Genomic DNA, 12,216 nt, shown 5'->3' with positions numbered 1-12,216 from the left:
GTGTGAAGGGGAGAGAGGTTTGAAACCACTTGCGGAATATATGGCAATCCCCATTGTTTGCTCAAAAGAAGTAATGACTGATTGAATAAATCCTGTTTCAGTATGAGGCTTCAGGTTTTAGGGGAGTAAAGCATGTCGAAAGAAATTGTCATATGCAGGGTGCATGTTTTGTTTAATTGGAGTATTAGTATGCCTTGACGTTTACTTTACATTGCAGGCAATCCTTAAGGTAGACAATGTGAATTAACTTTCATTATTACTTTCTTCTCTAGCATACCTAAAACATAATTGGATATGTAGGGCTTAATCTGTATAACTGGTACTTTCAGGACTGTGAGAACTTTCACAATCCTTGTAATCCAAGGCTTTTATCACTCATTTCCAGTTCATCTTTTGTTGTTAGATCCTCAGAACTTAGCCCAGCAAGATGCACATTAAATTTCATGGTCAATATGTATTCCTTTAAAGCTCTATAGTTCAGGCATTGTAGATGCAAGCTTGTATTCTAAAACACAATCATCATGTGCACACTTAGTTAAGTACTTTATCCCCATGAGCATACCCTACTTAAGGTCATATCTAATGCTTTTGGAATGCTGCAATGCAGCTGGTTTTCCTTTCTGTAAGGTAGTTTGCTAAGATGCTGGAAGAAGCAGCTATGGGCAATTACACATATGTTCCACAGTGCAATCCAGTACTGTTTAGAGATATCTAAAATAGCTGTCAGTGGTCTAGCTGGCCTATATGGTGGTTCTGAGGAAGGAAAAGACAAGAAACTTTAGTTTTATATAGTTAAAACCAACATTGTTTGGTGTATCTTCTCAAGCACCAAGGCAGGTTATAAGCAAAAGATTTTTTCCCAGCCTCATTTACCTGTTACCTGTCTGTAGGTTAATAGGCTTATCTGTATTTCTGCAGAAATAAATACCAGAAATACAAGTCCCTCTGCATATTGAAGTGCTCTTAAATATATCGTCACAGTGTTTTTCAGGAAAAACACGCTTTTAGCCTGTTAACGGGTTAATTATTGACAGTAGATGAGAGGATGCAGTTCCAGACTTAATAAGGCGATAACTATGGTTGCTTTCTATTAAAGGTGAGATTTATTTTTCTTTGGGCTTGTGAAATGTTCTGCAACTTTCAGTAAGTACCAGATATGCTGCAATATTTTAATGTTTCCTAAGCTACAGAAACCATACATGTGACACTTCCACAATAATTTTTTTTTTTTTTCACAGTCTTGAATCTTAGCTGTCAGTTGTTCTGTCCTCTGTCATATGCCCTGCATGTTAAGCATTTGACAAGACATTTGACTCGAAGTTGTATTTCACCTTGTTATGGAAGAGTATTAGCTCACATCTTTTGAAGTTAAATTCTGTATCAGCTCAAGCTTTTTATGCCATGCCAAGAATTTTAGGTTCTGTATCAAATGTATGTTTAAGGCTTATTGAATTCTCTACATCTAGTCCTATGAAATATTCCAGGAAAAAAAAGATATTTTAGTTGCATAAATTAGTGGGTTCAATGAATGTCTGATGGTTCTGGGATCTAATCTTCAACTAAGTTTCCTAGAGCACAGGCTCCTTGAGAAAGAAGCATCTTCCATTGGATAGTTCTGATGCTTTGGAATGTATTTAGTCTTGGAGAATGTTATGACAGTTTGAGCCTGAAGCTATTTTGGTCTCTGCCTAGACTCTAGTAACAGTTTTCCCTCTCTGTGTGTTCTTTTCTTGGAAAACCCAGCTGTTCATGAAGTTTACTTGCTTTCAGAAACACAGTTGGGTGATGAGTTCTGCTTACGTGAAAATCCCCACTGAAGATTTTTAATTTCCACTTCTCCTCATGCCCCAACCTCTTTCTTTCACTGTTGTTTTGAAATAGTATATCAGTTCTTAGCATGTACAATAGCCAGAAGCACTAGCACCGTTCAAATGTGTTACTTGTAATAAAAAGGTGAGAGTGGCTTCATCCTAATATCCATCTTGCAATGCTTTTATTATTTAGCTTGCATATGAATCAGGTGTGTAGGAGTGTGAAAAAGGTTGGTACTATTTGAGCTTCCTCATCTCTGACCACTAAATGAATTTGATTTTGTGTCTCCTGTTACGAAGTACTAGAAAATATGAAAGTAAATCAGAACTTCTAAGCAAGGATATGAGGGATGGCATTGCTACTCTACTGGAGCCTGGATGTTGATCTCCAGGGTAGTATCACAGGATACATTCCTAAGTTAAGAATGTGCTGGGGTATCCTGAGGTAGAAAGCATGGCAGAAGTGCCTAAAATGTCTCTGGTTTTAAGTGGAATGAAATTTTAGATTTAAGAAGATATATACTAATTACAACAGAACTCTACGAATCCTGTATGTCCAATTTTCTGAGATATTTGTTTGAATGTGCCAAATCATGTTGAATGCATACTATTTTCCAATCAGTAGTTGTCTTGAAATTACCCTTCAGGAGAAAAATATGTTCTAGGGGATTTGTATAACCACTGGTTTTGGCCAAAGATATAGAAATATTTAGAGCAAAGTTGTATTTAAAACAGTTGGCTAGTAACTTATAAGTCATTGTGTTTACAAAGAATAAGGTTTTTAATGTGAATGTATGTATAAATGATAATAGCAAACAGTTGCTTGCTCCTTTTCTTTCCAAGGTGCATATTTGCAGTTTTTGAAGACAGAAAAGCAACAGAGCTTCTCCTCTAGTTGAAGTTGTGGGCTGGTTGCTTTAGATCTGTGTTTGTCTTTCCAGGGCACTAATAAAATGATGTACCAAATAAAATTTTTGGTACACTGTTGCGGGGCAGAGTATGATACAGTGGTAAAAGGGTGGATAGCTGGAAAGAGAGCTGAAGACTTTGGGGTTAGGAGGTTGGAAACCACTTCAGAAAGTACTGAGAACTCCAGACCCATTCTTTGGCTTGTTTTGTGGCAATGCAGTCCCCTTTTCTCATCAGTTGAACTATTGTTCTCTCTCCCACATACTAGAAAACAGAAAGGGGCAAGAAGTCCAAATAACTCGTCAGGGTCTGAAAGGTATTAGTGGCATATAATGCATATGGCCTTACTGCTGTGAACATATCTGATCTCCTCTGATCTCTGAAGCTAACAGGCTGGGCTTGATTAGAGTGTGGATGGGAAACTACTTGGGAATACCAGAGTGGAGTCTCCATCCTTGGTTATATTAAAAAAACTGGCTGAACAAGGCCCTATGCAATTTGCTGTAGCTGACCTTGCTTTGAGCAGGGAGGCTGAACTAGATGATCTCCAGAGGTCACTTCCAATCTCAATGATTCTGTAATAACCCTCTTGAGATGTGATTAACATGACACCATTGAGATTATACTTTTCAGATCATTCAATGTATTATGCCTAGTGTGGAAGAACAGAAATTCTGCTAGAGATCATTAAAATGGATAGAGTAAGGAGGCTGTTGATCAAAAAGCTTTAAGCCACCTTAGTGCTGGGCAAACACTTTGTACCTTCTCCGGAAATCTGACGCTGCATTGTCATGTTTGTGCCCATTTAACTTTATGGGCTTTTAATCTATGTAAAAGCTTTAAAGTTGTCAGCTCTGTTTCTATAATGCTGTCAACAATCACTGAATGTGCAAAGTCCTCTGTTTCTCCCTGGAAGAACTAATGTGTACAAGAAGCTGTTTATTAGGTGTGAGGTTCATTTGGAAACTGTTTTTATGATTAGAAAAATCCATGGAAATACATGGCCTAATTAGTAACTGTTTTTTTTTTTCTTCTTTTAAAATTTTTGGTGACTAAGACATCAGACATTTTGGTTAATCTGAGGCTGAATTTACTTGCACAATTATTAAAGCAACAGATGTAGAACAAACTGTCTTTAGATAAGAAAACACTTATGCAAGTTAGAGCTCACTTGGCTGTGCTTAAGTATACAGCTATGTGATCTGTGAAAGTACATTAGTAAAGTACCTTAATTTTGTTGTCTTAAAAAGAAGATTTCTCAGCTCTTAGTAGACTTGCAGAGAAACTGTTATTTAGCCTTCATGCCTAAGGAGAGTATGAACCCATGAGCTAATTTGATTTAGGGATAAGTTGGAAATCTTCTCACAAATAACCTTTTAAGATTTGCTGGCTTGTAAGAATGGGCTTCCAAGTAACTTGGCAGGAAATTTTTATTTATAGATGCTAAAAAAAAAAAAAAAAAAAGGAACATGAGATTTGACATTTTCATCTGGCTCTGTCTAGCTTCTTTCCTAAAGACTGTCTCATATTTCTGTTTTGTTGAGTTGCTTCTGTGGAAAAAGGAACGGGATTCTTTTGTCTTTAGAATGTGTATTAAGGGCTGTTAAATATTTCTTTCTAAGTAGATTGCATGTGTTAACCTCTGAGAAAGAAATAATATGAAAAAGACTTGTAATGAGAAATAGTGTTATATTTTCACTGACTATAGTGGAGATAGTTTTAGATAGTGTAGGTTTGATGGTCTTCCTAAAGGCTTCAGAAACCTGAGAGTTACCAGATCTTAAGGGTGGCTAGAATCACAATGAAAGAAATGGGAAGAGACATACATTCTTGGTTAGTGGTTTGTAGTGGTGGTGTGGGGTTTTTGTTGGGGGTTTTTGTGTTTTGGTGTGGGTTGTTTGTTTTGATTTTGGGTGTTTTGGTGTTTTGTGGCTTGCTTTTTTGTTATCAGCTTCATGTATTGCTTCAATAGACTTGTGCACTAGCTAGTTTGGCAAGATTATGGAAATTTTATAATTAAGTGATCCTCGAATGCTCAGTAGTCATATTGAACTGGAATAGATCAAAGATTAAGTTGGTATAAGAAAGTGCTTTCTCATTCATCTTAGCAGTCCTGCAAAGCTACACTATTTTACTATAAGCAGTTTCAACTTGTAATGTTAGCTCCTTGTGTCTTAAATTATTTAATATTTTAACATTATTAAATAAGTGTTAGGTAATACGCTTACTAATTAGAAGTGTGGCTGAAAGTTGATATGTAATTATTATCAATAATATTGTTTAGGAATATGAAGCACGGACAGGAAGAATGTATAAACCTCCACCCCCATCAGCAAGACGTAAAAATATTGAATTTGAGCCACTTTCAACTACTGCTTTGATTCTGGAGGATCGACCAGCGTGAGTATGATCCTGCTGTGGATCTGATGATGATTGAATTCATTAGATGTACTTTTGATGAGCTAAACTTCACCAGTCTTCCATGAAAGTATCACTGGATTAGTTCATCTCAGCTAATAGCCTAATGCCTTCAGAAGAACCTTTAAGTACATTACAGCCTACATGAGAAATTCTTTCTTGCTGTGGCTTAAGAATAGAGTCTGGGGCCACCAGTCTGTTGCCTGCTGTATATCATGGCTGCCTGTGGCAGAGTAGTAGGCATCCTTAATCAGGAAAATTCCTGAAGAGTTTTGATGTATTTCTTCACTGCCATTTCAGTGTGCACTCCCTTCTCTTTTCCCCATTCTGGAAACTTAATCTCCTAGGCCAGTCAGGAAGACTTAACAGTAGCAGTTCTCACTTCAGGAGACCTGAGCTTGGCTTAGCAGAGGAGTTTTTTATAAAGGAAAAAAAAGCAAAAGAATTAGGCACGTAACAGCAGGAGTGGGAAGAATTTCCTTTGAAACCTAAAAAATACCTTCCAAATTGCACCTTGAGAAAGCTTGTGATGGCACTGTTAATTGTTTGCTCTAATTAGTTCCAATTAGGAAATGGAAAATAGAACGTGTAGTGTTTCCTTCAGAATTCTCTCTAGTGGTATATAAGCTCATTGCTATGATTACTTTTTTGAAATGCATTTGTTCTTTTGATAGAGTGAGATATGCAGTAACTGTTTTGCTGATGCTTTTCTGTACTTTCAAAATGTCACAATTCACAAACTAACATAAGTATGTTTTTACAAGTGACACTTCCACTTGTTTTAAATTGAAATGTCATCCCAAGTGTTTAATGTGTTGCCACAATCTCATCCTTAAAGATATATTCTGTTCTTGCTGTCACTGGAAATACTAATAAAGGGATCTTTTCTGGGTTTGTTTTTTGGGGGGTTTTTTGATTGTTTTAGGGTGGTTTGGTTTTTTATATTAAAATCACAAAACTGTCTTCTGTTCATTTTGAACCAAAGTAGGCTAGAAGGCTAGAGATTGGGTAAGAGACTGAGACTAAACATTATGTTCTGATTTGTTTTGGAATAACTGCTTGGTCAAAAGGAAGTGTGTGTTTGGCAATTAGGGGATTGCTGTGCAGCCAAAAAACAAACACATTTTAAGATGGTGAACTTGCAGCACTGCAGCAAGCTTTGTTAGCTTTAGCTCTGACATAAATGTGGATCTATCCTTTCTTCTGTTGGTATCTTCTTTTGTGGGAATTTCAAAGGACTATCTGTAATGAATGAAAACATTTACCTTTTATTGAAAATGTCTTCATAGATTTCATATGAACAAATGGAGTATTGTTATACAGTTACATTTAATGATTAAAGTATGCATGTCGAGAAATGCTTTGGAATAAATAACTATGGAATATCAGTATTTTCCATATGTCACTTCTTGCAAACTTCATTTGGACATCACTCCAGATTTTCAACAAATGTAATAATCCTGCTTTGGGGGAAGCTGTATGAGAACTAATAAGCAGCAGCAGTAAACATCTAGTAGTTCTCTACTGCTGTCACTGAAGCACTTGTAGTGTGACAACTCCAAGGCTCAGAGAGAGGCCAAATTAAAACCTGTTTTGAAATGGTTCAGAATGTCATTTGTGTCTGTTGAATTAATGAACAACTTGTTTTCAGAAATCTTCCTGCCAAATCTGTGGAAGAGGCTTTACGTCACCGACAAGAGTATGATGAGATGGTGGCAGAGGCGAAAAAACGAGGTATGTTAACTGCCAATAACCAGTATAATTCTTTTAACTGTGCAGCAAAACCAGAGCAATTTCTGGCTCTATTCTCAGGCTGGTAGGTACAGTAAAGAACAACCTTGTTTAATATCCAGGTTCTTGTCTGGTACACAGGTGCACACAGTTTAGATCAGAACTCAATTTTCAGTTTGTTTTCTTAGTCCACCATAGTAACTTAATGATTTTTTTTTTTTTTTAGAAACTTTTCTGGTTACTTGGACCTCTTTTTTTTTTTTTTTTTTTTTTTTTTTTTTTTCTTTTCCAAGCTGTGTTGTTACAGTTGCCACTGAGATGAGAGCCAACCTATAATAAAGTGACTGCTTAAAGATCTGGCGTTCTTTTCAGGAATTTGACGTTGATTTCAGTGTGAAGACAGATGAAAACTTCCTTGGGACCTTTTTTTTTTAACTGCCAGCTGTAGCTGTGTGAACCTTCCTAGTCCCATTAAATGTGTTTAACTTAAAAACCAGATCTGTAGCATCTGGTACTGTGTCAGTCTATGAGCAGTTGTTGGAAGGACTTCTGTAGTCTTGTGCCTAGTATTCAGGGAATAAGCTATTTCAAGAATCTGTGCTGAATGTTTTACTTGTGCTGTTGTCAGAGTTACAAGCTTCTGAACTGATTGATCCTCTATGGATCTGCGGCAGCTTACTCTGAAAGATGTAATAAGAAATCCAAAGCGTTTGACAATTTGTTTCACTCTTCTCTTGTGGTATGCATCTTGTAAGTTGTGGTTTGTGGTCCATGTTCTCTAACTGCATCTTTGGAGGGTCAGCCATGTGTAGCATTTTAGTATATGTGCCCTAGTATTCCTTAAATTAACTATTGCTACACACACAAAACTTCAGTGAAAGCTTAATGAAGCTGATCAGCCATGTCAGTTTACCAAGGATGGTGTGTTTATGCCATTGATGTTTCTAAGGCATGCATAAACAGAAAATGTCTTGCAATTTCACAGTGGTTCTTAGTGACATTAAGATAACACTGCTCTGTCCCCCTTTTAACCATTTTAATAAGCGGATCTATAAATCCTTCTTTTTAACAGAAGGCAGAACACTCTTCCTCTTGTTCAGCATTGTGGCTTTGTCTTGGATCTTTAGGTCCTCTTTCCAGAAAAGAAAATACATAATCCTTCTAGATGGAAATTTCAGTAAAATCTGAATAATTTCTAAATGGGTGTAGAATTACACTTTTGAGTAATAATTTCATCCATAATTCTTGCTGTTTAGTCTAAGAAATACGTAAGGTTTAGGCAGAATATGGTGTGAAATTCATTACAGGAAAGACAGCTTGATGTGCTTGCTTTTTAGTCATTCTGTGTACAGCAGAAAAGTGCTGTGAGTTTTCTAGCTAGATTTTTCATTGTCTAAATGGCTGTGTATTTGAATAAATTAAAGACAACTTAAATTAAATTTTCCTGAGAAACACACCTACAATCAACAGAAATAATACCAGCAACTGTAATTTACCTTTGATCTTTCAGACATTTAAATAATTAGATAATAGCTAAATTATTTACCTAATAATTTATATACACTAATGTGGAATTATTAATATGCCTAACAGAAATTAAAGAAGCACATAAAAGGAAAAAAATAATGAGAGAGCGTTTCAAGCAAGAAGAGAATATCGCTAGTGCTATGGTGATTTGGGTCAATGAAATACTACCTAACTGGGAAGGCATGTAAGTAAAGTTCTGTTATGTAAATCATCATAGAATGGGTTTGGTTTGAAGGGACCTTGGAGACCATCTCATTCCAACTCCCTGCCACAGGCAAGTACACCTTCCACTAGACTAGGTTGCTCCAAGCCCCATCCAACCCAGCCTTGAACACTTCCAGAGATGGGGCAGCCACAGCTTCTTTGGGCAGCCTGTGCCAGTGCCTCACTACCTGCATAGTGAAGAATTTCTTCCTAATGTCTGAGGCAAATGAGGCAAGGCTGGCTTGTTTCTGTTCTGAAAACAGAGGACCCACATACCTTATTTTCCTTTCTGTTTGGTCAAGAAGTCAGTTTTTGTTGCTATGGTATAGTGAGGGGTCATTACAGCACAACATGAAATGTGCTTTCTGGGAGCTTAATGTTCTGGGGTTTCTTTTAATGAGGCTTTAGCATAAGCAGAGATCCTTGAATATTGATTTTGGAAATAGTATGTATTTTGCTTGTAAGTTGCCCAATGATTTTAGAAAACAAGATGTGCAATATGTGGCCTTTTAACTTGTTTTTTCTTTCCCTGCTTCCCTGTCTTAGGCGTGCTACCCGAAGGGTTCGAGAGCTGTGGTGGCAGGGATTACCCCCACGTGTACGTGGGAAGGTTTGGAGTCTAGCTGTGGGAAACGAGTTAAATATCACTCCTGGTATGTCTTTACAGATCACATTCTAATGCAAAGTTACATTTGTTAAACTTTTGTAAAAAAAAGTAAAAATCAGGGTATATTTGCTTTTTAAAGAACTGTATTTTGCAACCTTAGGAACAGGTCTTTTTACAGTTTAGACATAGTCTGGTAACAAGGATGGAAACAAGGATCAAAACCTGCTTACAGAAGTATTTTTGTTTTAAAAGAGTTAAGGTGGTACTCCTCCAAAAAAATTAATTTTATATCTAAAATGGAGAATTTATAGCTTTGCTTTCTTAAGAGGTGGAAAAGGGAATTGCTTTATTTTATAACTAATGATTTTGATGAACTGGAAGTGTTCTAACCTATTCAGAAAAATAAAAATCTGAATTAAGACATAATTTCCCTCTTTGTAATTGCGTGATCACCACAGAAGAAAGCATAACACAGTGCATCTATAAAACTCTATACAGTGGTACTCCAGTGGTTAGTGGTAACCATCTAAATAGATCTCCCCTTTCCCCTGGTGGCTAAGCTGAAACCAAGCAACAAAACCAAAGGCAAGAATACTTCGTGTGCTTTTGTGTTGGATGGGTGCTTTTCTTACTTATCTCTTCCTTTTTTGTCTTTGGTTTTGTTTTACCTTCTCACAGAACTTTATGAAATCTTCTTGTCAAGAGCTAAGGAAAGATGGAAGAGCTTCAGCGAGACGAGCACTGAGAATGACATTGAAGGTGAGTTCTCCTGAATACTAGACAGCCTCCTATTCACTTTTACAAGCCCAGGAAGTCTCACAAGTTCAGCTGCAATAGCAGCATTAGAAACACTTACTGGAAGTGCTCTCAGTCATTCCCTACTTAAATGTTCGCTTTCTTATAACAAGTCAGTGAGTGAGGAGCTTAACAGTATTTACTGTATCAATAAAAGATGCATTAAAATATTGCATGTGCTAGTTAATTTTCAAATGAATGTGTTTTCTTCTGAATTCCTGAAATACCAGAGCTAAGCTCTCATGAAATTTTTAGGTGAAATACAAAAAGAAGAAATGGGTAACTATAGTATGGTAAATGCTATTGCTTAGTTCTGCTTAGATGTCTCTTAGTTTGGTATCCCTTCCATAATTTGGGGAAAGGAAAAAAATTATCCTCTTTGTTTGTGGAAATGAGTGGTGAAGAATGAAGAAATTACACATTTGTATCCCACTTGGGTTTCCTTGGCCCAGATGGCCTTTCCTTCCAGATCTATTAAGTAGGGAAGTTAGCATACTTACATTATAATGGAGTTTTATCACTGGCATATTGCTGTCTCCTGTGGGTATTCTTTCTGTTAAAAATAGCATTGGTGATGATATATCTTTGTTATAAATGTTAACTCCTTCTGCTGTTAACAGTTACTTTTTTTAAAATGCTGTCTTCTGTGATTCTGTCAGTACCAGCTGCTATGAAGTTACTTTATTTGAGTTGGTGTCTTTTTTGGGGAAAGAAAATGGCATTGTAATGCAAGAAGTACTTTTTATTTGCACTTGCCGTAGCCAGTCCTGACTAACTGGCTACTCTGTAAATTATGTGTGTCTTCCTTACCCTAGCCCTGGGACTCATCTAAAGCTCGTCTTGAGATGAACTGTTTATAAAGAAATTCTGTGTGTACATGACTGAAAATGTGCTTGTGCTTGGAAAACGTGTTTGCAATCCCCCTTGGTTTGTGGGGTGGCTGTTTGTTCTTTTGTTGTGTGGGTGTGGGCTGACTGTGGGGAAAGCTTTGTAATTTGTTTATTTTGGAAAGGTAGTGGTTCTGGATGAGAATGAAAGGGGGAAGGGCCCGTTTTTATTGTGTCAGATGTTCTGGGAAATTTAGTAATGAGGGAAAACTTAATAATAGGATTTTCATTTCTGGTTGAAAAGCAAGCCAACATGCTGTGCTTATTACTAATCCTTAGTAGCAAAGTCTTGGATGATCAGTTATTTTAGCCTCATTTAACATACTTGAGTAGTTCTGAGGGTTTTTCCTGTTCAAATATCTTTAACTCTTTTGGAGTTCTCAGAACTTAATTTCTTGTATAAATCCGGAGCTTCTTGTGCTCCGTATCATAGCCTATCAACTTCTTTGGGAATCACTAAATGGATACTGCCCCAAATGAAATATTCCCAAATTATCCAATATAATGCCTATTCCTTTTGAAAAAGATAGGAAGGATTAAGCAGCAGTTCTTGCACTTTTTATTTAGATTGTGTATGTTCTTTCACTGTAATAGTAATTGCCTTCTTTGTCTCAAAGTCCCACTCACTCCTGAATGCAACTATCGTAGTTTTAGGACATCTGGAAGGAAATGTTGCTTTACAGGCTTCAGCAGAGCAGGTTCTGTTTAGCCAATTCATCAAATCCTGTGATCTTCTGCTTTCCAGAGGGCTCTTGGCTGATTTAAGCCCTCTGAAAGAGCCTTTTCCGCAAGTGCCACATATATTTTTCTCCTTGCTATCGCTAGTATTTGCATCATGTCACTATGTAGAGAATAGAAGAGAGAGAACTCAAGGGCCAGCTGAATTTCTTCTGGAGGTTCTTGAGTGAATGCTGCCTTCTTTCCTACCATTTGAAGAATGGGGACGCAAAACTGCAGATCATAAATGTGTGGTCACTTCTGGAAACTTCAGTGAAGTTTCTCTGTATTTATAATCTGTAGTTACTTTCAGTCTAAATGGGATATGAGAAATGCATGACTTTGGAAGCAATTTGCTTGACTTTGCAGGTGAGGAAGTGCTGGCTTCTTGTGATAATGATGTAATTCATCTTTTTTTCCCCTCTAGTGTACTGTACATAGCATATTTCAGTACTCCTGGCTGAAATGAACCACCAAATGAACTGATCAGGAATTAAAATTTGAAAAGTGAGATCTCACTGTATGGTGTTTAGATCAAGGGCAGTGCTCTCACACTGTGGTCTTGAACAGACTCAGTAACTGAAGTCACAGTAGAAAGAAAGAAAAGATG

At 36.9% G+C, this 12,216-nt stretch overlaps 1 protein-coding gene across 1 annotated transcript in view; it reads left to right on the top strand.

Annotated features, from left to right (window-relative positions):
- TBC1D12 (TBC1 domain family member 12) overlaps window positions 1–12,216 on the top strand; it is a gene marked incomplete at its 5' end in the record, with an annotated part of 46,310 nt that overhangs the window by 26,678 nt on the left and 7,416 nt on the right. Inside the window, 5 exons of the mRNA XM_080621723.1 lie at window positions 5,005–5,120; window positions 6,790–6,872; window positions 8,463–8,580; window positions 9,147–9,253; window positions 9,886–9,966. Coding sequence (XP_080477849.1) covers window positions 5,005–5,120; window positions 6,790–6,872; window positions 8,463–8,580; window positions 9,147–9,253; window positions 9,886–9,966 — 505 coding nt within the window. The remainder of the gene's footprint in view (window positions 1–5,004; window positions 5,121–6,789; window positions 6,873–8,462; window positions 8,581–9,146; window positions 9,254–9,885; window positions 9,967–12,216) is intronic.

The sequence above is a fragment of the Psittacula echo genome (assembly GCF_963264785.1).
Source record: "Psittacula echo genome assembly, chromosome: 6".
Classification (NCBI taxonomy): Eukaryota; Metazoa; Chordata; class Aves; order Psittaciformes; family Psittacidae; genus Psittacula; species Psittacula echo.
This window is presented reverse-complemented; position numbering and strand designations above follow the sequence as displayed.